The sequence below is a fragment of the Pongo pygmaeus genome, chromosome 5 (assembly GCF_028885625.2).
Source record: "Pongo pygmaeus isolate AG05252 chromosome 5, NHGRI_mPonPyg2-v2.0_pri, whole genome shotgun sequence".
In the NCBI taxonomy this organism is placed as follows: Eukaryota; Metazoa; Chordata; class Mammalia; order Primates; family Hominidae; genus Pongo; species Pongo pygmaeus.
The window spans coordinates 36313848-36339794 of record NC_072378.2 but is presented as its reverse complement, the minus strand read 5'-3'; the positions used below and the strand labels follow the sequence as shown (position 1 = coordinate 36339794).

General features: G+C 44.1%; 1 protein-coding gene across 6 annotated transcripts in view; it reads left to right on the top strand.

Annotated features, from left to right (window-relative positions):
- SLC26A8 (solute carrier family 26 member 8) overlaps positions 1 to 25947 on the top strand; it is an 82582-nt gene extending 56635 nt beyond the window's left edge. For 5 of the 6 annotated variants that reach the window (XM_054490898.1, XM_054490903.2, XM_054490899.2 and 2 more), the window contains 10 exons: positions 621 to 698; positions 6838 to 6933; positions 8359 to 8465; positions 8546 to 8615; positions 9649 to 9741; positions 9866 to 9997; positions 13958 to 14326; positions 17970 to 18024; positions 18122 to 18306; positions 25123 to 25947. In XM_054490898.1, the coding sequence (XP_054346873.1) occupies positions 621 to 698; positions 6838 to 6933; positions 8359 to 8465; positions 8546 to 8615; positions 9649 to 9741; positions 9866 to 9997; positions 13958 to 14326; positions 17970 to 18024; positions 18122 to 18306; positions 25123 to 25563 (1626 nt within the window). In that variant the 3' untranslated portion in view covers positions 25564 to 25947. The remainder of the gene's footprint in view (positions 1 to 620; positions 699 to 6837; positions 6934 to 8358; positions 8466 to 8545; positions 8616 to 9648; positions 9742 to 9865; positions 9998 to 13957; positions 14327 to 17969; positions 18025 to 18121; positions 18307 to 25122) is intronic. The other variant, XM_054490901.2, reaches the window with a different exon arrangement.

The following is a 25947-nucleotide window of genomic DNA, read 5'->3' as shown; positions in this document are numbered from 1 at the left end:
CCAGGCTGGAGCGCAGTGGCGCGATCTTGGCTCACTGCAATCTCCATCTCCCGGGTTCAAGCGATTCTCCTCCCTCAGCCTCCCAAGTAGCTGGAATTACAGGTGCACACCACCAAGCCCAGCTAATTTTTGTATTTTTAGTAGAGACGAGGTTTCACCATGTTGGCCAGGATGGTCTCAATCTTTTGACCTTGTGATCTGCCGGCCTCAGCCTCCCAAAGTGCTGGGATTACAGGTGTGAGCCACCGCGCCCGGCCAACTAGGGCTTTTCTAAATTGTGCAAGGAGAGGTTAAACTTAGGAGGAGATGCAAATCAGATTTTAGGAGAATTCAGATTCATAGCACAGAGCAGTGGCAGTAAAGATTCAAATGCCCAGGACAATGTGGAGCTTTTCAGGGAGCATCTTTCCATTCATTCAGGGAGTATTTATTGAGTACCTAGTATGTGTTTAGCACTTTGATAAGACTTGAAAATGTCAGTTCAACAAAAATACACTTGGACTGAACTCAACTCCTTTTAAGAAAAACTGACACGCTTCTTACCAAGCAGAAGGCCTCAGTTGCAGACAGGGACCAATACGTTCCTGATGGTTTCTCTCCAACTGGCTCTGTCTCCTCAGTTTGCATCTCTGGTAGGCGCAGGTGTGATGCTGCTCCTGATGGTGAAGATGGGACACTTTTTCTACGCACTGCCAAATGTAAGTAGAACTGATCAAATAACTAAGTCAACAACGACCAGGGCTCTGGATTGCTCCTTGGTGTGTGTGTGCGGGGGGTTGGGGGTGGGGGGGCGGGGGGCGGGCATCTCCGAGGAGAATTGCATTCAGATTATCCCCAATGGTTGCTCCAGCCTATCTCTAGTCCCTTTCATTCAAAATAATAGTATCTGCATCACAGGGTTGAGGGTTAAATGATGTGATATATATATATATATATATACACACATACACACATATGTATATTTATACATAAGATTTATATGGTGTGTAGATAGATAGATGTAATAGTATTGGGCCTATAGTAAACACTCAAGAAACATTAGTTATAGGGCTGGGCACCGTGGCTGGTGCCTGTAATCCCAGCACTTTGGGAGGCCAAGGTGGGCAGATTACCTGAAGTCAAGAGTTCAAGACCCACCTGGCCAACATGGAGAAACCCCATCTCTACTAAAAATACAAAAATTAACTGGGCATGGTGGTGCGTGCCTGTAATCCCAGCTACTTTGGGGGCTGAGGCAGGAAAATCTCTTGAACCCGGGAGGCAGAGATTGCAGTGAGCCAAGATCCCACCACTGCACTCAAGCCTGGGCTACAGAGCGAGACTCCGTCTAAAAAAAAAAAAAAAGCATTAGTTATAGGCCAAGAGTGGTGTAATCCCAGCACTTTGGGAGGCCAAGGTGTGCAGATCACTTGAGGTCAGGAGTTCAAGATCAGCCGGGCCAACATGGCAAAACCCCATCTCTACTAAAAATACAAAAATTAGCTGGGTGTGGTGACAGGTGCCTGTAATCCCAGCCATTCTGGAGGCTGAGGCAGGAGAATCGCTTGAACCTGGGAGGCTGCAGTGAGCTGAGATCACGCCATTGCACTCCAGCCTGGGTGACCGAGTGAGACTGTTTCAGAAAATAAATAAATAAATTAATTAATTAAATAAAATAAGTTATTATTATTATTGAATCTTCTTTTTATTGCTTAAGCTATAAAGCAAGCTTTGTAAGTAAGGATTCAGTGAAAAATGACCAAAATAGACTTCAGATGCCACACCAACATGGGATTGGAAACTCACTGTGCATTCATGCCATCTGTTTTCCTACACTGCTTCCAGAAGGCCTTGTTCTGCATTTGTGTGAACTCAGTCCTCCCGTTGCTGCCACACTGCCTCTTGGTTAGTTCACAATACTAGAAGGCAGGTCTGAAAGTTGTGTCTTAACTCAGTATTCAGCCAGGATGCCTCTATATACAAATGTGTCATTCTTCCCTTTGTATGAAACAGCACCTTGTAGAGATGCCAGGTGTGTTAATTATTAGCTATAATCCTTCTTTTCTTAGGTTACAGTAGGTCTATACTCAGTGACCATCATTTTCTTTCAAGTTTTCTTCATGCTCCTGTTAGCCATTTTTATATAGTACTTAAGGAGGTGAGAGAAGGTTTATTTGTGGATGTAGCAGCTTGGTTACACACCGAGGTGGCTGTCCTTGAAGCTGGGGTGGTTGTAAATGTGATCTCCATCCTTCTGAATGCTTCCTTTCCACCTGGTGAATAGCAGGTGTCAGTAAAGCAGGACCACCCACAAGGCTGCTGCTGCCTTCTGCTCATATGATTCAAGGACCTTGGAGCCAAGGCATGGAATCTACGCAAGGAGGGTGGAACTAGTTAGTAAGCTCAAATTGACATGCAAACCGTCCTCTAATTCCCAGTAGAGGTAATCTCCAGAATTCAGTTTCTACAGCACCTTTGTTGCTATCACTCTTGGAATCTGTTTTAGGAGGGCCACTCACTAATTTACTTTGGATATGGATATTTTTTCTTTACAACTAAATGAAGCAGAATTTTAAAATTCCAAACAAACGAAAATTATCAGAGTTCACTGAAGGGTAGTGATAAAAGTTGGGACTCCTTTATTATAAACACGTTGGGGACAGAACAGCCCTTGCTTTCGGCTAGCCATGTTACATCACATTAATTTTATAGCATCTAGTCAGCATGTTTCTGAGTGAACAGTTGTGATTATAGTAAGATCAATGGAATAGTTGAATTACTATAACAATAAGGTTCAATGAGTACCAAGCTATAAGTGACTTCTTCCTTTCTTGAAAAACTGTGAATAGTTGCAAAACCCTTGTTAGAGTCACTAGTAGAGCATTCAGGCTAGGGTCTCAACTAGTTACAAGAGGACCAACACAAATTTTGAAAAACATGATACAAAATAATATATTCAATATTATTCCAATTTTGTGTGGAAGAAAAATATAGAACATACCAGTGGTTATCTCTGGGATAATGGAAATTGTGTATGAGTTTAACTCGTTTTTACACCATGAGCATGTTTCACCTTAATATTTAGAAGGATAAAAATGTTGTTGCATATTGTTTTATGAAAACATTTGTTTCCTCTCCATAGTCCCTGCCTCAAGTCAAAAAGCTTTCAAAAACCCTATGAAGTTGAGTTTCTTTTCCTTCCCATCGTATTTCTTCAAATTGAAGGAAGTTTGGAGATTCTTGACTGGAAAGAAGATAGCATAGTGGGAAAGATAGTATGGTGGGAAAGAAGTAATTTCTGCCAACTTCATCTTTGCTTTTCCCTCCTCTGCTGACCTGTTGTGTCTAACGGGTCACTGGGTACCCTCAGAAAGCCAGAGTAAGCGTGGACTCAGCCACTCCTCATGGTAGGATTAGTTCTAATTCCCAGGCAGAGAATATAGAGGAGAGGACAGCTAGGAAAGGGCTAAGAAATTAAACCAATACAGGAATTTCATGACCACAAGAAAATCTTTTTTTTTTTTTTTTGGAGATGGGAGTCTCCCTCTGTTGCCCAGGCTGGAGTGCAGTGGCATGATCTCAGCTCAGCTCAGCTCACGTCAACCTCCGCCTCCCAGGTTCAAGCAATTTTCCTGCCTCAGACTCCTGAGTAGCTGGGATTACAGGCACCTGCCAGCACATCTGGCTAATTTTTGCATTTTTAGTAGAGACAGGGTTTCACCATGTTGGCCAGGCTTGTCTTGAACTCCTGACCTCAGGTGATCCGCCCACCTCAGCCTCCCAAAGTGCTGGAATTACAGGTGTGAGCAAAAATGTTTCTTTTCTTTCTTTTTTTTTTTTTTGAGATGGAGTTTCGCTCTTGTTGCCCAGGCTGGAGTGCAATGGCGCAATCTCGGCTCATGGCAACCTCCACCTCCCAGGTTCAAGCGATTCTCCTGCCTCAGCCTCCCGAGTAGCTGGGATTACAGGCATGCATCACCACACCCAACTAGCTTTTTTGTATTTTCAGTAGAGACAGGGTTTCTCCATGTTGGTCAGGCTGGTCTCGAACTCCCAACCTCAGGTGATTCCACCTGCCTCGGCCTCCCAAAGTGCTGGGATTACAGGTGTGAGCCACCACGCCCAGCCAGGTGTGAGCAAAAATGTTTCTTAAAAGTAGGTTAAATTCTACTTTGAAGCCCTGATGATTTTTATATCCTTATGCGTATAAATCTTCATTTTCTCATATTTAGGAAACTTTCTTTCCATTATAAAAGTAAACATGCTCATTTTCAAAACTTTAGAAAATGCAAAATAGATAAAAATGTCATTCACAATCACAAATAAAAAACTATTAACATTTTGGCATCTATCCAGCCAATATTATTTTCTATAAATGGATATCACTTTGCATAGTTGTAACCTAACTGTACAATTTTATATTCTTGTTATTTATTGGAAAATTAGGTTGTCTACATTTTTGTTATAAATAACAATGAGTAATTTTGTACATCTACCTTTTTTTTTTTTTTTTTTGAGACAGGGTCTCACTCTCTTGCCCAGACTGGAGAGCAGTGGCCCAGTCTTGGCTCACTGCAACCTCTGCCTCCCAGGCTCAAGGAATTCTCCCACCTCAGCCTCCTGAGTAGCCGGGATTACAGGCACACGCCACTACTGCCCGGCTAATTTTTGTGTTTTTAGTAGAGATGAGGTTGCACTATGTTGGCCAGGCTGGTCTCGAACTCCTGACCTCAAATGATCCACCCGCCTCAGCTTCCCAAAGTGCTGGGATTACAGGCGTGAGCCACCATGCCTGGCACATCTACAGTTTTCTAGATTTAAGATTTTTTTTTTTGAGACAGAGTCTCACTCTGTCACCCAGTCTGGAGTACAGTGGTGTGATCTTGGCTCACTGCAACCTCTGCCTCCCAGGTTCAAGCGATTCTCATGCCTCAGCCTCCTGAGTAGCTGAGATTACAGGCATGTACCACTATGCCCGGCTAATTTTTGTATTTGTAGTAGAGACAGGTTTTTGCCACATTGGCTAAATTGGTCTGGAACTCCTGGCTTCAAAAGATCCACCTGCCTCAGCCTCCCAAAGTGCTGGGATTACAGACATGAGCCACTGTGTCTGGCCAAAATTTAGGATAAATTTCTGAAAGTAAAACAAAGTTTTTGTGTGAAAACATATCAGCATTTCTGGATATACTGTCAAGTGATTTTCCAAAAGGGCATCACCCTATTTCAACAACCATGTATAAAGGGTAATATCAATTCTTTTATTTTATTTTTTTGAGACAGGGTCTTGCTCTTTCACTGGGCTGGAGTGCAGTGGCACGATCACACCTCACTGTAGCCTCCGTCTCTCAGGCTTAAGTGATCCTCCCACCTCAGTCTCCCGAGTAGCTGGGACTGTAGTCGCATGCCACCACACCTGGCTAATTTTATTTTTTTTTGTAGAGATGGCGTCTCACTATGTCACCCAGGCTGGTCTCGAACTCCTGGGCTCAAGTGATCCTCCTGCCTCAGCTTCACAAAGTGCTGGGATTACAGGCATGAGCCACCACACTTGGCTATCAGTATTTTAAATTTGCTCACTTAATTTGATAAAATGGTATTTCATTAGTGAAATCATTACAGTATATTATGATTCAACATGAAGAAAAGCCCAGTTGGAATTGTTTTAGAGTTTCTGTGAGTGTAAGTTCTCTTAATTTATCATCCCATCTGAGAATGGTTTCTAGATAAGGTAGGTAACAGATATGTCAAGCAAACCAGACAAGGCAAGGCCAAGTAGCCAAAGGCACCAGCTCCCATGGGTCTTGTTCCACACACCAAAAGTAACACAGAAACAGAAGGGGATAGATGACTATAACCTTTAGCTATGCCTGGCGAGATGTCAGAGCCCTGGCACCTGTGAGTGGTCAACTTGCAGGTTGGGAAAAAGAATTTACTGACAATAGTATAGGTTTGAAAAAGGAAAGTTTATTAGAAGGGAAGAACACTGCAAAAGGATGCAGTGAGGCGCCTCAGCAAGAGGACTGAATGCGCTATGGTGGGTTTTCCTTAGGAGCATTCATGGACCTTAAGGCGGGAGCTTAGGCTTGTAAAACGAGTTTCAGCACAGCATTCCAGAGATGTATAGAAATTTTTGTTACTTATAAAAGTTGAAAGAGGCCTGGAATCACATGCCAATTTGAGATATTAGGGAAGTTTGTTTACTTCTAAATTCCTAGATAAGGAGTTTTGCCTCCGGGTGGCCTGTTGGATGGTCATCAGGTGGTCTTTGCTCCCTTTTAAATTGCTCAGATAAGAAGTTTTTGTCTCCAGGGCCTGTTCAATGGTAAGGAGGTGATTTTCGCTTTTCTCAAGTTACTCTTCTTCTCACTGTCTATGTGAGTAATGAACTACCTGAATCTAAAAGGGGCTATTGTCAGCTTTCCTGGCTGAATCAGTCAGGCCTTGACCTTGGCCTGATCTTGCCTTGTGTTTTTGGCAAATTAAGGAGGAGAGCAAAGAAAAATGTAGAGACAAAATTAGCCGTGAGTGATGGCATGTAGTCCCAGCTACTTGGGAGGCTGAGTGGGGAGGACATCTTGAGCCCGGGAGTTCAAGGCTGCAGTGAGCTCTGATAGCACGCCACTGTACTCCAGCCTGGGCAAGAGCGAAACCCTGTATCAAAAAGGAAGAGAAAAGAGAAACGTAGAGAAAATTTATTTGATTGGACAATGAGTTGGAACATAGACATGGTATTCATGTAAAATATCAATGCAAAATATCTCAAAGTGGCAAGGCTAACTTTTTGTAATTCCTTGGTGGGGATTTGTGAGTTTTATACCCCAAAGGGAAAATGAACCAGGATTTATCTTTTCCCCACAGGCTGTACTGGCTGGTATTATTCTGAGCAACGTCGTTCCCTACCTTGAAACCATTTCTAACCTACCCAGTCTGTGGAGGCAGGACCAATATGACTGTGTGAGTGTAGATGCCCTGGCTGAGGAAGGGGAGGGCAGAGGGAGGTTGGAGAGAGGGAGAAAGAACAAACAAAAGAGATCTGCCATGGACCTAAAGAACACAAACAACTCTTTGATGCCTAGTACTCCAGTTTTGCTTTAAAAAGGAGAGTCAAGGTTGTTGGTACATGAAAACACGAAGACCTCATTCCAACTATGCAAAATTAAATGAAAGGGATTAAGTGGCTATAGCTACATCCAAATCTAGCAAAAAGGGTTTGTCATTCATCGCACATTTGGATGACTTTTTTTTTTTTTGAGACAGAGTCTCACTCTGTTGCCCAGGCTGGAGTACAGTGGCGTGATCTCAGCCCACTGCAACCTCTGCCTCCCGGGTTCAAGTGATTCTCCTGCCTCAGCCTCCTGAGTAGCTGGGACTGCAAGCGCCCACCACCACACCCGGCTAATTTTTGTATTTTTAGCAGAGATGGGGTTTCACCATATTGACCAGGCTGGTCTCAAACTCCTAACCTTGTGATCCACTCGCCTCGGCCTCCCAAAGTGCTGGGATTACAGGCGTGAGCCACTGCACCCAGCCTTGAATCACTTTTAATCCAGTTAATGTAAATACATTTCAGGATAGGAGTCTCCAATCCCAATAAGAGAAGGTGGTGTCTTGTCAGGCAGAATAACTGCTGGAGCACACTCCTCTCTGGAGTACAAAACCGGAGGTCAGAAAGGGGAAACAGCAAGAAATAAAAGGTGGAGGATAGAATGTGATGAGAGGGGACCCAGAAGAGGCAGCGAAATATGAAAGGGGGTAACTTTTGGAGCCAGATCCCTGAGGAGCTAAGAGGGGATGGGTCCACTGCACAGATAGTTTCTATTCCAGGAGGAGGCATAACACTTCCAAAGGGACGGAAGAGAATAAGGAAACATTGAGTATAGATACTGACAAGTGGCAGGTGGTGAAGAAAATATATATTTAAGGGAATTTCAGCCGACTTTTCTTCTGTGAAGACGAAGTAATGGAGAAGGTGCTGGGGTAGGAGCTTGAAAAGGATGGTAAAGATTTGCAACAACTCTTATACGTCTTAAAATAGCAACTACCATTTGGTGAGTATTCTAGTTGGCTTTGCAAATGGTATTCCTAATCTCAACAAAGCCTATAAGGTAGACATTATTACTATTTTGCACATGAGGAAATTGAAGTTTTGAGAGAGATTTGAAGACAGAGGCGACCAGGGATGCATAAAAGAATTGCTAGGCATCCTTGAGGGCCCCATTGTTTGTCATGGCACCAGTCCATGTGGCTATGGAATATTTCTCTAAAGCCCAGGTGTAGTGAGGGAGAGGGTGAAGGTGAGTTGAGAAACAGGTCTGATCATTTTCTCAGTTGTACTTGTTTTCATGATCTTCATTTTCCCCTCATTCCCTTTTCCATAAGGCTCTTTGGATGATGACATTCTCATCTTCAATTTTCCTGGGACTGGACATTGGACTAATTATCTCAGTAGTTTCTGCTTTCTTCATCACCACTGTTCGTTCACACAGGTACTTTGTCTCAGGTAATAGGAGGTTAACAAGGCAAGGTAAGGCAACTCTGACCTAAAGGCAAGTGCATTTCCTTTCAGAGCTAAGATTCTTCTCCTGGGACAAATCCCTAACACCAACATTTATAGAAGCATCAATGATTATCGGGAGGTAAGAAACCAAATGGGTCCCATTTCTCTGCCTAAGGGATAGGGTGGGCCCTACCTCATGCTTAGTTTTTCTACAAAATTCCTTGCCATTGTTTCCTGCACTGCAGATACACATTTACAAAGGAGGGGGATGTGATATACACTGGTAGAGATGGGTTCTTTGTTTTTGTTTTTTTTGGAGACAGAGTCTTGCTCTGTCACCCAAGCTGGACAGTGCAGTGCAGTGGCTCGATCTTGGCTTACTGCAGCCTCCACCTGCCAGGTTCAAGCAATCCTCCTGCCTCAGCCTCCGCAGTAGCTGGGATTACAGGCATGCCCCATCATACCCGGCTAATTTTTTGTATTTTAGTAGAGACAGGGTTTCACCATGTTGCCCAGGCTGGTCTTGGACTCCTGAGCTCAGGCAATCTGTTTGCCTCAGCCTTCCAGAGTGCTAGGATTACAGGCATGACTCAACACGCCCAGCCAAGACGGGTTCTTAAGTAGCTAAATTCTTATAGTATTGCAGCCAGTTAAAGATCATTTGTAAATGTACTTTAAGGAGAGTTTGGCCAAGAAAAAGGAAATGGAGGGAGAAAGAAGACAGCAGGAAAAGCAGAGGGTGAAAATGGGAGGAAATAGTTTTCTAGTTCTTGTCTCTAATAAAGAAAAATACAGGCCGGGTGCGTTGGCTCACACCTGTAATTCCAGCACTTTGGGAGGCCAGGCATTTGAGACCAGTGTGGGCAACATGGTGAAACCCCGTATCTACTAAAAATACAAAAATTAGCAGGGCGTGATGGCAGGTGCCTGTAATCCCAGCTACTCAAGAGGCTGAGGCAGGAGAATCACTTGAACCCGAGAGGCGGAGGTTGCAGTGAGCCAAGATTGCGCCATTGCACTCCAGCCTGGGCAACAGAGTGAGACTCTGTCTCAAAAAAAATAAAAAAATAAAAAAGAAGAATACAGACTCTCTAGGAGCTTCTAAGGATATATTATTCTTACTCCATAAAATAACTGAGAAATTTCCCTCAACTTCACATTTTGTCTTGCAGATCATCACCATTCCTGGGGTGAAAATCTTCCAGTGCTGCAGCTCAATTACATTTGTAAATGTTTACTACCTAAAGCATAAGCTATTAAAAGAGGTATCTGCCCTCCGGCCCACCTTTCTCGACCTGCCCACTCCCCCCCACCCCGGCATCCCTCTCCCACTCTTTCACCTTCTGTTCCACCATTCTCCCTCTGGATGAGACCTCTCATGTCTTTCAGGTTGATATGGTAAGGGTGCCTCTTAAAGAAGAAGAAATTTTCAGCTTGTTTAATTCAAGTGACACCAATCTACAGGGAGAAAAGATTTGCAGGTGTTTCTGCAACTGTGATGATCTGGAGCCGCTGCCCAGGGTTAGAAATGCCTTTTCTTTCCTATGTTTTTCTCCATATTTTATAAAGAAGTACACTAGTCATTTCCTAAAAAAAAAATCAAAACCGCTAAGGGATTTTGACTTTTAGATGGACCATGGAGAATCAGATGGACCATGGAGAATTCAGAAATTAAGCCACCTTGGAGGCTTGACTGAAAAAAGAAAAGGCACAAGTTTCCCCCTTGAGGTTCAGGTTTTCACAAGAAAGTAGGTGGGAAGTGTTCTGACTTCTACTGGATGAACAGTGACCAGAGTACAGTTTGCCTGTTGAGACTGTAATTCTGTAGTTGCACCTATTTCCCTGACTCTTAGCTGCCTAGCTTTAGATTTCCGAAAATAAGTGACTTAAAGATTGTTTTCTGATTCCAACTAGGGCAGGGTCAAGGTTGCTGGGCTTCTCAAGGATCTGCCAGGGTCTCCTGATATCTTCCTGTGGCCAAGAAAATGATGATGGGAGATGGGGGAAAGGAGCGGGGAGGATGAGCACAGGCTGCTATTTCAGATGGGAATTTTACAGCATTTGGAGGTTATTTTCGCTGATGAGAATTACAAAGTGTTCATTATTTCCAACCTGGACTTGGTCTAAGTAGTCCCTTCCCCCAGAGCAGGATTGCTCATTTCTAGCTTTTGGGTCTTTTGGCAATCACCTAGTCTATAGCGCGCACTCTGGAGGGGCAGCTCTCTCTATACACAAAGATTTACATCCTCCCCCGCAACACGCACACACGCAAATGCCTCCACCCACCATGCAGGTGCTTGCAAAACCCTGAGCATACACTCTTGTTCCCACACATTCTAATGGAGCACAGATTCTACTGAGCTACTGAGAAGGGGTTTCACCATGTTGGCCAGGCTAGTCTCAAACTCCTGACCTCAGGCAATCCACCTGCCTCAGTCTCCCAAAGTGCTGGGATTACAGGGGTGAGCCACCACACCTGGCTTGTTTTTTTCTTTCATAATAGTGGTATATCTTAAGATTGACAAAATAGCATAGCGAATCATGCAATATAGCATATAGCTGTCTTTTAAATTGTATGTTTAGATTCTAACAGCCCCAAATAGCTGGGATTACAGATACGCACCACCACACCTGGCTAATTTTGTATTTTTAGTAGAGATTGGGGTTTCATCATATTGGTCAGGCTGGTCTCGAACTCAAGACCTCAGGTGATCCACCTGCCTTAGCCTCCCAAAGTGCTGGGATTACAGACAGGCGTGAGCCACCCCAGCCAGCTAGATTCTAACAGCTCTTAAGACTTCAAGTAAGGGGAGATTGGCATGAGCTCAAAAGCCAGAAAAACTTTATGGTAGCATCGGCCTGTGCTGGGAAATTTATGAGAGAATTTTGGATTGATGTTAGGTAGGAAAAAAGAGGATTCCCAGTCCATGGACAGGCTTGGACAAAGACACCAAGGTAGAAATAAATGTGTGGTTCTTAGGATAAGAGGCTTAGCCTGGGAAGTAAGATCAGGCAGATAACACATGAAGGAATTGTAAGAAAGATAAGAACGTAGAGTAGATGGAGGAGAGAAAAGAAGGATCTCGGATGGCCAGGCGCAGTGGCTCACGCCCGTAATCCCAGAACTTTGGGAGGCCGAGGCAGGCGGATCACCTGGGGTCAGGAGTTCGAAAACTAGCCTGGCCAACGTGGTGAAACCCTGTCTCTACTAAAAATACAAAATTAGCCCGGCATAGTGGCTCATGACTGTAATCCCAGCTACTCGGGAGGCTGAGGCAGGAGAATCGCTCGAACCCAGGAGGCAGAAGTTCAGTGAGCCAGAATCTGTGCCACTGCACTCCAGCCTGGGCGACAAGAGCAAAACTCCATCTCAAAAAAAAAAAAAAAAAAAAAAGGTGGCTCTCAGAGAATTCCCTCTGCCTAGAGCTCGCATCTCCCTGCCACTGGGCCAACCCTGGCCTGTTCCCCAAATGCCTGGCCCCAGTGACCTCAAGCCTTGGGAACAGCTCTCTCCTTTGAACTGCAAACTGCAGCATTATCATCTATCCACACCACTTTTCTTTTCTTTTCTGCTATACAATATATACTACCTCATATTGTTTTTAGCTTTAAATTTTTTAAATTTATTTCACAAGCAACATTGTTAGAATAACATTTAAAAAAAAAAAAAAAGAAACATCACCCAGAATTACACCACTCTAGCAAAGGAATTCTTCTCATTATTCCTTGTGCCTTATAGTTCTCGTCCATATATATTCTTACTTATCCTTTTTATTTTGAGACGGAGTTTCGCTCTTGTTACCCAGGCTGGAGTGTGATGGTGCGACCTCGGCTCACCACAAACTCTGCTTCCTGGGTTCAAGCAATTTTCCTGCCTCAGCCTCCCGAATAGCTGGGATTACAGGCATTTACCACCCCGTCCAGCTAATTTTGTATTTTTAGTAGAGACGTGGTTTCTCCATGTTGGTCAGGCTGGTCTTGAACTCCCAACCTCAGGTGATCTGCCCATCTCGACCTCCCACAGTGCTAGAATTATAGGCGTGAGCCACCCCCCCAGCTTTTTTTTTTTTTTTTTTTTTTTTTTTTGAGATGGAGTTTCGCTCTTGTTGCCCAGGCTGGAGTGCAATGGCACAATTTCAACTCACTGCAACGTCTGCCTTCTGGGTTCAAGCGATTCTCTTGCCTCAGCCTCCTAAGTAGCTGGGATTACAGGCATGCACCACCACACCTGGCTAACTTTGTATTTTTAGTAGAGATGGAATTTCGCCATGTTGTTCAGGCTGGTCTCGAACTCCTGACCTCAGATGATCCACCCACCTCAGCCTCCCAAAGTTCTGGGATTACAGGTGTGAGCCACCATGCCTGGCCTTACTTATCCCTTTAATGAACGTGTGCACACTGCCAGGTAGAGTCTGGTTCCTGTAAATGCAGAGTCCACATTTGCATCCTGCACATCATTGTGTTCCTGGTCCTTGGTACTGTCCTTAAGCTATAGCAGGCAGTCTGGGTCTTTAGGAGGTTGACAGCAGTGGTAAAGAGCCTTGCTCATGTAATTTTTTTTTTTTTTTTTTTTCTTGGACATAAGGTCTTCCTCTGTTGCTCAATCTGGAGTGTGGTTGTGTGGTCACAGCTCACTGCAGCCTCAACCTCCCAGCCTCAAGCGATCCTCTCACCTCAGCCTCCTGAGTACCTGGGACAATAGGCGTGTGCCAGCTTTTTTGGGGGGGGCAGGGGGCGCGACAGGGTCTCACTCTGTCACCCAGGCTGGAGTGTACACTGGGGCAATCTTGGCTCACTGCAACCTTCACCTCCCAGGCTCAAGCAATCCTCCCACCTCAGCCTCCCCAGTAGGTGGGGCTACAGGCTCACTGACACGCCCAGCTATTTTTATTTTTATTTATTTTTTATTTTTTTGTATTTTTTGTAGAGACAGGTTTTTGCCATGTTGCCCAGGCTGATTTCAAACTGCTGAGTTCAAGGGATCCACCTGCTTCGACCTTCCAAAGTGCTAGAATTGTAGGCATGAGCCACCGCACCCAGCCTTCAAGTGCTTTTTGTCTTAAGGAAGTCTGAAAGGAGACTGTTGCACTGATGAAGGAAGAGGGTGCTGAGACGAGGGACTGATGGATAAAAAAATACTTCACACAAAGTATTAGTAGGCACTGGAGACTAACTAGGACCCAAGGATGAGGAAAAGGAGTAAAAGATGTTTTAAGTCTGGCTCACTGGGACAGTGATGAACATCAGAAGTTGGGAGGGGGGTGTCGTGGGTGGTGAAGATGAGGAAAGACGACTGTGGTGGCTTCAGTTGTGAGCTTGAAGTGACAGATATCCAAGTAAAAAATGTACAGTACCTACTCTCGGGAGAAGTTTCATGAGAGAGGGACATGAGCTGGCAGAGACAAGAAACAGCATCATTGCAAGTCCTTCCGGCCCTTGCTGGTGTCTTACCACAGCCCTCCCTTAACTCTGTTGTCCCAGATTCTTTACACAGAGCGATTTGAAAATAAACTGGATCCCGACGCATCCTCCGTTAACCTGATTCACTGCTCACATTTTGAGAGCATGAACACAAGCCAAACCACATCTGAAGACCAAGTGCCATACACAGTATCGTCCGTGTCTCAGAAAAATCAAGGGCAACAGTATGAGGAGGTGGAGAAAATTTGGCTTCCTAATAACTCATCAATAAACAGCTCACCAGGACTGCCTGATGTGGCGGAAAGCCAGGGGAGGAGATCACTCATCCCTTACTCAGATGTGTCTCTACTGCCCAGTGTCCACACCATCATCCTGGATTTCTCCATGGTACACTACGTGGATTCACGGGGGTTAGTCGTATTAAGACAGGTAAGTACTGGGGAGGCCTTAGCAGGAGCTCTGATCCCCCTCCTACCATCCCAAGCCCACCCTGATCCTGATTGAATTCTGTTAGTCACTGATCAGCTGCTATGTGACTGCTAGGCCACCAGAACCTTGGACACTGAAGGCAGTATAAGGTCAATCAAAATAAAAAGAGAATGAACCAATTCTTTTTTTTTTTTTTTTTTTTTGAGACGGAGCCTCACTCTGTCACCCAGGCTGGAGTGCAGTGGCACAATCTTGGCTCACTGCAACCTCTGCCTCCCAGGTTCAAGAGATTCTCCTGCCTCAGCCTCCTGAGTAGCTGGAACTACAGGCATGTGTCACCACGCCCTGCTAATTTTTGTATTTTTGGTAGAGATGGGCTTTCACCATGTTGGCCAGGCTGGTCTCAAACTGCTAACCTCAAGTGATCCGCCCACCTTGGCCTACCAAAGTTCTGGGATTACAGGCGTGAGTCACCACGCCCAGCCTAAAATGAACCAATTCTGATGTATTGAGCTGCGGTTGGTTTGGTAAGCATAAAACATTATTATTTCTCAAGAAATGAAAAACAGGACACTCTGAACTTCACTGAAACAGCATTCTGTGCCACGCCCAGTAACTCCCAGAACATCCTGGGAGTCAGCTGCAAATCTCTTCAAGGAATAGGTCTGAATGCTTCAGAAAAAAAGCAGCTCACCAGGAATTCTCCACAGTTCAGCTGATCTGAGCCAGCACTGTAAAAGGCACTGGGCTGTCTTGTACTCCAGTTTGAAGAGGTTGGGATGAAATGACACCTCAAACTTGGGGCTGGCTGTCCAGTACCTGCTAGGGTCTTCCCCACTTCCTTCCTCACTGACACATCTTCAGGTGAAAAGGACAGGGATGATTTTCCCTTCAAAAGCTGTGCCCCTGGGTCCTGACTTCTTTTCTACTCTTGGGTTTCTCTGACAGTTCTCTTTTCTCTCCCTCTTATATAGTACAGACAGTTTAGGTGCACAGCTAACCATATTGATGTCATTGTTTAATGCCTCATAAGTATAATATTCCTTTTTAGCCAGCTTATCTCAGTTGACAGCACTCTGTCTCCCTCTTGGTGATAGCTCAGGTTTGAACATCCTGAACACTCATGGTGTTTGAGTGCTTCTTTTGAGATTTGTGCGCCTCTTTTGAGATTTGTGCCTTTGGATGGTTTTCCTTCTTTTATCCTCAGAACCTATTTTGTCATATTTTCTTACTCCTAAGGGAATGCGATTGCCTCTTAAGTGAGTCCAGCTTCTCTTTGGTCTGGGGCAAAAGGAAGCTTTTCGTAGCAGAAAGAACTCTGGTTTGCAGTCTGGAATGTATGCTCTGTCTTGGCTCACTGTCCTTCTGACCCGAGGCAAGTTACTAAATTGAACTGGGTCTCCGTTTCCTAATCTACAAAATGAGAGGTTTGGAAGAGATTAAGAGCTTTCCTGTCCATGATATCCTTTTATTTTTCAACACTGTTTTCTGACTCAATTATACTTTGAAAATCTGTTGTTATTTGGGCTTTTCCATCTTATTCTACTGGGCTATGTTCTCCCCTCCTGGTCTTGGGCTGTAGTTGTTACTTTAGATTTTATTCAGCCCACGTTGCTGAGTGTTTACTACGTGCCAGACTGAGCTGGGCACATGTATATACACTATCTCATGTAATTTTCACAACTGCCTTGAGAGACAGGCCATACTTTCCCCTAAGAGTCTGAGGCTCACAGCTCATAAGTGGCCTGTCCAGCATTGAAACTTTAAGTATCTGACTTTATATCATACTTTCTCTCTGTTCCATGGTATAGTTGTGCCATTGTCTCCCTTGCTCCTCCTCTTTTTGTAGAGGCACCATATGTTCTGGTCCTTGGCAGCACCCACCCACACCTGGCCCATGTTGATGACTTTCTGTTCCATCCCCAACATGGAGACAATGTCAGACGCCTTTGACTTTCAGCCTTCAGAGATTCATGGTGTACTTTTGCACTCTAAAAATACAGGTTTCTTCATTTCCTTTGTAATTGTTGTGTATACTGCCTCCTTATTGGAAGAAATCATTCTATTTACTTTATAATTGAAAACTGGAACCTAAGAAAAATCCATCAGTCCATTTTTTTTTTTTTTTTTTGAGACAGCATCTCACTGCGTCATCCAGGCTGGAATGCAGTGGCATGATCTCGGCTCACTGCAATCTCCACCTCCCGGGTTCAAGTGATTCTTCTGCCTCAGTCTCCTGAGTAGCTGGGACTACAGGCGCACACCACCACACCCGCATAATTTTTGTATTTTTAGTAGAGACAGGGTTTCACCATATTGGCCAGGCTGGTCTCGAACTCCTGACCTCGTGATCCGCTTGCCTCAGCCTCCCAAAGTGCTGGGATTACAGGCAAGAGCCACCGCGCCTGGCCTACCCATCAGTCCATTCTTACTGGAGACAACCACTCAGATTAAACTTCTTCCTAATTCATGGGACTTTCCTTTTCCAGCACTTGTCATTTAGAGTCTGTTGTGGCCCTTTGCCAAATGACTTTGTGATTTGCCATATGATCAAGAATGACTTCATTTCCTCTTGGTAGTGAAAGAAGCAGAGTTTGTTTCTTTTGACACTTTAACTTAGTGCTCAGGGTTGGTGTCTACTCAGTCTTAAATATTAAAGTCGATATTGATTTGCTTTGAAGTAAACTTCAAGATTTATTGCCCCACAGTGTATATATTGGCTGAAGTAAACTTGAGGACAGTAGCTGATGTTTACTTATCTGATAGTAAACATCTGATGTTTTACTAAAATCAAATGCAACTTTGCAGGGCAGTTCTGAATGTGACCCTCAGGGTTTCTGAATTCCGTTCCCCACTGCATCACTGGAGCATTTCTGAGCCACATCTTGCTTCCTCTGCTCAGTAAACTCCAGGGGCAAGGGGGGTCTCATGCAAACACTAGGCCATCATGCCAAAATATGGTTGTTTGAGATGACTCTCCACAGTGTTTGCATCACACCTGTGCCTGTCTCTATGCTAGGGCTTTCCTCCTGCAGACGTCCTGCCTTGATGTATACTGTTTATCCCCTTGAGACTATGGGCAGCTCTCCCTCCTGCTCCCCACCCTCACATGATACGGTCTGATTCTCTTTTGCATTCCCAGCACTGTAGATGTTTTCTGGCATAGAGAACTCCACTCATCAAATGTTTGTAGAGCTGAATTGGGATGCAAGGTACATATACGCCCAGACAAGTGAAGGGCCAAAGGGGTTTTAAAACTCAGCTAATTGGCTGGGCGCAGTGGCTTACGCCTGTAATCCCAGCATTTTGAGAGGTTAAGGTAGGCAGATCACAAAGTCAGGAGTTCGAGACCAGCCTGGCCAATATGGTGAAACCCTGTCTCTACTAAAAATACAAAAATTAGCCGGGCATGGTGGTGTGTGCCTGTAGTCTCAGCTACTTGGGAGGCTGAGGAGGACAAATCACTTGAACCTGGGAGGCGAAGGTTGCAGTGAGCCAAGATCGCGCCACTGCACTCCATCTGGGTGAGAGTGAGACTCTGTCACAAAAAAACAAAACAAAACAAAACAAAAACTTAGCTAATTAGAAGGCCTTTCCTAGCAAGTATAAAGCCTTCTGATACTGATTTTCTCTCCCCCCACAGATATGCAATGCCTTTCAAAACGCCAACATTTTGATACTCATTGCAGGGTGTCACTGTGAGTATCCTTCACCCTATGAGAAGGCTGTTTTGCACCCTGGGTCCTCTGCTCCCCAAGTATCTGACATTGTGTGTGTTCTGGGTTTGGTTTGTAGCTTCCATAGTCAGGGCATTTGAGAGGAATGATTTCTTTGATGCTGGCATCACCAAGACCCAGCTGTTCCTCAGCGTTCACGATGCCGTGCTGTTTGCCTTGTCAAGGAAGTTCATAGGCTCCTCCGAGTTAAGCATCGATGAATCTGAGACAGTGATACGGGAAACCTACTCAGAAACAGAAAAGGTCAGACAAACAGACAAAGCATGAGCTTGGGGGAAGGGATTGAGGGCAGTGGGGGGATGGGTGAGGGGTGGCTGGGGGCTGGGAGTCAGGATACCTGATCAGATAGACGAATGATGTCCAGGAAAGGTATTTAGTATGGCTGTACCAGAATCTGGGATGTTGAAATGCACCCTTACCACTTGGTAAATAGCAGTGGATCTGAGCAGCCAAGTGCCCTCACTGTCATGGCATCAGGGTTCCATTCAGGAAATTTCCCTAACTGAAGAGAGGGTTTGCCCAACCCAGCACAGACCTCAAGGATCCTTCTACAGCATTCTTGGTTAGTGTCTATTACCAGTTGCTAAATATTCTAAATGTCTCCCCTAGCTATACCTTTAGAATTCCTCCCCACCCCACCCACTCTTGAGATGAATAATAAAACTAATGAACTAGCAGAGATTCAGATCTATAATCTTGTCTAATACCTCAGCTTTATTACCTTTACATTGTAGTATGAGGTTTACTCAACCTGACCAAATGCAAAGGAGAATAATATATAAGTCTGAATTTTCAGCCTTTTATTAATACTGAGACCTGGCTGAGTGCAGTGGCTCATGCCTGTAATCCTAGCACTTTGGGAGGCCGAGGCAGGTAGATCATGAGGTCAGGAGTTCAAGACCATCCTAGCCAACATGGTGAAACCCCATCTCTACTAGAACTACAAAAATTAGCCAGGCATGGTGGCGGGTGCCTGTAGTCCCAGCTGCTTGGGAGGCTGAGGCAGAATTGCTTGAACCTGGGAGGCAGAGGTTGCAGTGAGCTGAGATCACGCCACTGCACTCCAGCCTGGGTGACAGAGTGAGACTCTGTCTAAAAAAAAAAAATACTGAGACCTGGGCCCACTTTAGCATTTTCAAATCAGTACCTGTGTAGGTTAAAGGTTTCCAGAAAAAAAAAAAAAAAAAAGGGAAATTAAAACAGATGGGCACTAAAGTATTTTTTAATATTATCTAATGACTAGAAATCATTATTAAACAAAGCCTAGTTGATGAAATGAGACACCATATCTGAAACAGTTAAGACCGTACAACAGCCGGGTGCGATGGCTTATGCCTGTAATCCCAGCACTTTGGGAGGCCAAGGCAGGCAAATCACTAGGTCAGGAGATCGAGACCATCCTGGTGAAACCCCATCTCTACTAAAAATACAAAAAAATTAGCCAGGCATGGTGGCACGCGCCTGTAGTCCCAGCTACTTGGGAGGCTGAGGCAGGAGAATCGCTTGAACCCAGGAGGCAGAGGTTGCAGTGAGCCGAGATCGCGCCACTGCACTCCAGTCTGGGCGACAGAGTGAGACTCTAAAAAAAAAAAAAAAAACCAAAACACACACAACTAGTTAACTGGTAGGTAATAAAAAACAACTAGTTAACTAGTAGTTAATAATTAGTAATGACTAACTAATTGGTTTGAATTATGCAGTCTGCTTTTACTATAAATGGAAGTTTCTCTATTTTTAATTTATAATTTTGATACTCAACGTATTTGTTTTTACATATTTAGTCATATCTATTAATATTTCCTTTTCTTATTATTTATATTTACTTTTTATTTAGAAAGTCATTCCCTCTTAGAAGGTAAATAAGACACATTTTCTAGATTTTTGTTTTTATTTTTTATATGTTATACTCTTTAATGTAAATAGAATGTATTTCAGTGTACAGGTATTGAAGGGTAATCTTTATTTTTTTTTTTATTTTTGAGACAGTCTCATTCTGTCACCCAGGCTGGAGTGCAATGGCATGGTCTCAGCTCACTGCAACCTCTGCCTCCTGAGTTCAAGTGATTCTCCTGCCTCAGCCTCCCAGGTAGCTGGGACTACAGGCGCCCGCCACCACACCTGGCTAATTTTTGTATTTTTAGTAGAGACAGGGTTTCACTATGTTGGCCAGGCTGGTCTCGAACTCCTGACCTCATGATCTACCCGCCCCAGCCTCCCAAAGTGCTGGGATTACAGGCATGAGCCACTGCACTCAGCTTAATCTTTATTTTTTATCTATATAGCTAACTATTTTGGGCTATATGCCATCTATCTAAGTTCATTAGTGCTACTATAACAAAATATCTGAGACTGGGTAATTTGTAAATAATAGAAATTTATTTCTCACAGTTCTGAATGCAAGAAGTCCAAAATCAAGGTCCTGGCAGTTTCAGTGTCTGCTGAGGGCTTCTTCCATCTTCTCTCAGCAGCATCCCCACATGGCAGAAGGTGGAAGGACAAAAGGGCTTATGCTAGCCCTCCAGCCCTTTTATAAGGCACTAATCCATTCACAAGGGCAGAGCCCTTATGACTTAATCACTCCCCAAAGGCCTAACCTCTTAATACCACCACAATGTGGATTAAGTTGCAACATGGATTTTGGAAGCCACACGTGCAAATCATAGCACCATCCAACCATCTATTGAATAAGCCTTCTTTCCCCTACTGATATGTTATTTTCATGAAATATTATATTCTTATGAAAACTAAAGTGTATTTCTAGCTTAGTTGTGGATTTCATTTTCCTGTATAGCTTCAGTATCACAGTGTTTTTTGTTTTTGTTTTTGTTTTTTGAGACAGAGTCTCACTTTGTCGCCCAGTCTGGAGTGCAGTGGCACGATCAGCTCACTGCAACCTCCACCTCCCAGGTTCACATGATTGTCCTGCCTCAGCCTCCTGAGTAGCTGGGCTTACAGGCATGCGCCACCACACCTGGCTTATTTTTGTATTTTTAGTAGAAATGAGGTTTCACCATGTTGCCCAGGCTGGTCTCGAACTCCTGACCTCAGGTGATCTGCCCACCTTAGCCTCCCAAAATGCTGGGATTACAGATGTGAGCCACCGCGCCTAGCCATCACACTATTTTTATTACTATTGCTGTATAATACACTTTAACATTTGGTTAAGAAGTCCTATGTCATCAGTGTTCTATTTCAAAATTTGCTAAGTCATTCTCACCAATTTATTCTTCCAAACCAACTTTTGAATCTTTTGTCAGGTCCCCACCCCACAAAAACAAATCTTATTGAAATAATCATTAGAGTTGTATTAAAAATATGAAATCACCTGAGAATTTATATCTTTATGGTATTCATTCTTCTTATCCAGAAACATGAACTGTCTCTACATTTATTGTCTTCTTAAATGTTTCATTCATAGTAAGGTTTTGTGACTTTCTTCACATGGGAAAATCTTAGATACTTTATATGTTTTACTTTTTTGTTTTTTTGAGACAGGGTCTCAGTCTGTCACTCAGGCTGAAATGCAGTGGCATGATCACATTGCACCACAGCCTCAGCCTCTCAGGCTCAAGAAATCCTCCAACCTCAGCCTCCTGGGTATTTGGGAGTACAGACGCACACCACTATGCCCAGCTAATATTTGTATCTTTCACAGAGACGGGGTTTTGCCATGTTGCCCAGGCTGGTCTTAAACTCCTGAGCTCAAGCAATCCACCCACCTCCACCTCCCAAAGTGCTGGGATTACAGGCATGAGCCACCACACCTGGCCATTTCCATTATATTTTCTAACTGGCAATTGCTAACATATAGGAAACTCATTGGTTTTTATTAAATTATTTGGCTACCTTTGTGAATCACTTTACTATTCCTAAGAGGTTTCACTGTTAATTTCTTTGGGTTTTCCAAATAGGAACATATTTTCTAAAAATAACACTAATCTCTTATGTTCCAATTGTTAGAATTCTTATTTCAATATCATATATTATTGCATTAACTACACCTCTCAGAACAAGTAATAATGATGAATCTTGTCTTACTCCTGAATTTAATGAGAAGGATCCTTGTGTGTCTCTATTAAGACTAGTGGTGGCCAAGTGTGGTGGCTCATGCCTGCAATCCTAGCACTTCAGGAGGCCGGGGAAGGTGGATCACTTGAGGCCAGGAGTTTGAGACCAGTCTGGCCAACATGGCAAAACCCCGTCTCTACTAAAAATACAAAAAAATTAGCTGGACATGGTGGCGCGTGCCTATAACCCCAGCTACTCAGGAGGCCAAGGCATGAGAATCACTTTAACCCAGGAAGCAGAGGTTGCAGTGGGCTGAGATCGTGCCACGGCACTCCAGCCTGGGCAACAGAGTGAGACCCTGTTTCAAAAAAAATTAAAAAATAAAAGACTAGTGGTGACAGCTGGTTTAAGATGGACATATCAGCCAGCTGTAGTGGCTCATGCCTGTAATGCCAGCAGTTTGGGAGACTGAGGCAGAAGAATCACTTGAGGCCAGGAATTTCAGAGCAACCTGGACAACATAGTGAGACTCTTATCTTGAAAAAAAAAATTAAGAATCAGCCAGGTATGATGGTGCATACCTGTAAACCTAGCTACTCGGGAGCTTGAGGCAGGAGGATTGCTTGAGCCCAGTAGTTTGAGGTCACAGTGAGCTTTGATTGTGCCACTGCACTCTGGCCTGGATGACAGAGTAAGACCCGGTCAAAAAAAAAAAAAAAAGATGGACATTATCTACTATGTTTTTAAAAAATATTTTCCTAATGTACTAACATTCTTATATTAAGACTTGGTATTGAATATGTCAATTGTTTTCTGCTATTTAAGATAGGGAAGACTAGGAGAGGAGCAAGTTCTATTTCATGTGTATTGAATTCAAAATGCCTGGGCCAGGTGCAGCCTCACGCCTATAATCCTAGCACTTTGGGAGGTGAGGCAGGTGGATCACTTGAGGCCAGGAATTCGAGACTAGACTGGCCAACATGGTGAATCCTATTCTCGACTAAACATACGAAAATTAGTCGGGTGTGATGGCGCATGCCTGTCATTCCAGCTACTTGGGAGCCTGAGGCAGGAGAATCACTTGAACCTGGGAGGCGGAGGTTGCAGTGAGCCAAGATCATGCCACTGTACTCCAGCCTGGGCAACAGAGTGATACTCTGTCTAAAACAAAACAAAACAAAAAAATTCAAGTTGCCTATTAAACATTTAAATGGAGATGTCAAGAATGGAAGTGAATTTATGAACCTGCAGATCAGGGGAAGGGTTATAACCAAAGAATCATCAGCATCAGCATATAGATGGTAATGAAAATTATGGGCCCAAAATAAAAGTCCCTACAGAGAGAGCAGAGATAGAGAAGAGAAAGGTCCCAGGATGAAGCCCTGGGGCATACCAACATCTTGAAGTCCAATAGAAGGAGTAGAGACGGCAAAGAGACCAAGAAGCAGCAACCAGGAAGGAAGGAGGAAAAGCAGAAGAGTGTCATATGGTGGTTGAGAAGAAAATGTTTCAGGAAAGGTGAAGTGATGAATTTTGAGGAATGCTGTTACAGGCTGATTCAAGGCTGATGCAAGGCCTGTGGGCGCCTGCTATGTGACAAGCTCAGTGTCTGGTACTGGGGATATCAAGAACCAGGCCCTGTCATATACCACAAGGAGCTTAGAGTCTAGTAAGGAGTAGATTTGTAAATAAATAAAGCCATATGTTACCGGTACTATGATGGAAGTGTGAATGAGGTGTAGTTGGAACACAAAAGAAGCTGTGGTCCTGCCTGGTCATCTTGGCTCTGAATCTGGGGTGATGACTAAGTGGATGTGGACAAGATGGAGGAGGACAAGGCAGGCAAAGGGAGTGGCACGCACAAAGCTGAGCAGTAGTCAGGCAACTCTGGGTAGCTTTATGGTGAGAGCAAAGGGCGGGGACCACAGCTGGAATAAAGCTAAAGAAGAATGGCAAGAGGCCAGGTCACACACAGCCTTATATGCCCTGTCAAGGATTGCACTGGGGGTTGGCAAGACAAGTAAGATCAAGAAGACAAGATGTTTCAGAATGTTGTTAAGTCCATTGCTGTTTTAAATGGTTGGTCATGAAATCCGGTCTAGCTAGAAAAGCCAGAGAAATTCTAAATTGGAAATTGATTGAGTCTGAAGAATAGTGAGTAACTGAGAAACCAGAGGGTAGAAAGAAGATGAAAAGCAGATTTATGGATGATGTCATCGGCATTTTAAAGAACATTTTAAAAAATTTTTAATAAAAAATAAATAAAGGCTGGGTGCAGTGGCTCATGCCTATAATCCCAGCACTTTGGGAGGCTGAGGCGGGTGGATCACTTGAGCTCAGGAGTTCGAGACCAGCCTGGCCAACATGGTGAAACCCTGTCTCTACTAAAAATACAAAAATTAGCCAGTCGTGGTGCATATCTGTAGTCCCAACTACTTGGGAGGCTGAGGCAAGAGAATCACTTGAATTCGGGAAGTAGAGGTTGCAGTGAGCCAAGATCATGCCACTGCACTCCAGCCTGGGCAACAGAGCAAGACTCTGTGTCAAAATTAATAATAATAATAAACAGAAAAGTAGATTTAGGCAAGAAATATTTTCTACTCTGCAAGGAACCCATGGTTCTGGTACCTTAAGTCCTGTTGTATTCTGAAATTCCTTGACTGCTCAAAAATTAAAATTCTGGGTTTTTTTGTTTGTTTGTTTTTTGAGACAAAGTCTCACTCTGTTGCTCAGGCTGGAGTGCAGTGGTGCAAACACAGCTCACTGCAGTCTCAGCCTCAAGCAATCCTCCTGCCTCAGCCTTCTGTGTAGCTAGGACTACAGGCATGCGCCATCATGCCCAGCTAGTTTTTAAAATAATAATAATTATTATTATTATTATTTGTTGAGATAGAAGTTTCACTATGTTGCCCAGGCTGGCCTCGAACTCCTGGGCTAAAGTGATTCTCCTGCCCCAGCCTCTCAAAGTGCTGAGATTACAGGTATGAGCCACTGCGTTAAGCAGAAAGTTAAATTTAATTAGAAATTTTAACCCACCTAATTGTATTTCAGAATGACAACTCAACATATAAAATGAGCAGCAGTGTTCTAGGAAGCCAAAAAAATGTAAGTCCAGGCTTCACCAAGATCCAACAGCCTGTAGAAGAGGAGTCGGAGTTGGATTTGGAGCTGGAATCAGAACAAGAGCCTGGGCTGGGTCTGGACCTAGACCTGGATCGGGAGCTGGAGCCTGAAATGGAGCCCAAGGCTGAGACCGAGACCGAGACCGAGACCGAGATGGAGCCCCAGCCTGAGACTGAGCCTGAGATGGAGCCTGACCCCAAATCTAGGCCAAGAGCTCACACTTTTCCTCAGCAGCGTTACAGGCCTATGTATCATCCGTCTATGGCTTCCACCCAGTCTCAGACTGAGACTCGGACATGGTCAGTGGAGAGGAGACGCCATCCTATGGATTCATACTCACCGGAGGGCAACAGCAATGAAGATGTCTAGGAGGTGAACTAGAAATAAGGGGTCAGATAATGCTGGCTAATCCTCCTACCCAGAAAGGGGTCAGTTGTCCAGAGACCTAGACTGGATACGAACTAGCAGTACTTCCTCCCTGACTGCGACTCCTACTACCTGCCAGCCTCCTTCCTTGCTCTGCGCTGGGATCATACTCCCAGATCACATTACTAAATGCCAACAATTATCTCTGAATTCCCTATCCAGGTTCCCCTCATTTCACCTTCAGTATATATTCTAGTCATGAATTTCCTTCTTCACACACCCCACATCTCTGGGCTTTGTGCCAGACCATCTCTAACTTAATCCTCTCATCCCTGTTCCCCTTTCTCCAAAGAGATGAAGCTCAAATAAAATGTATAACTCTAGTAA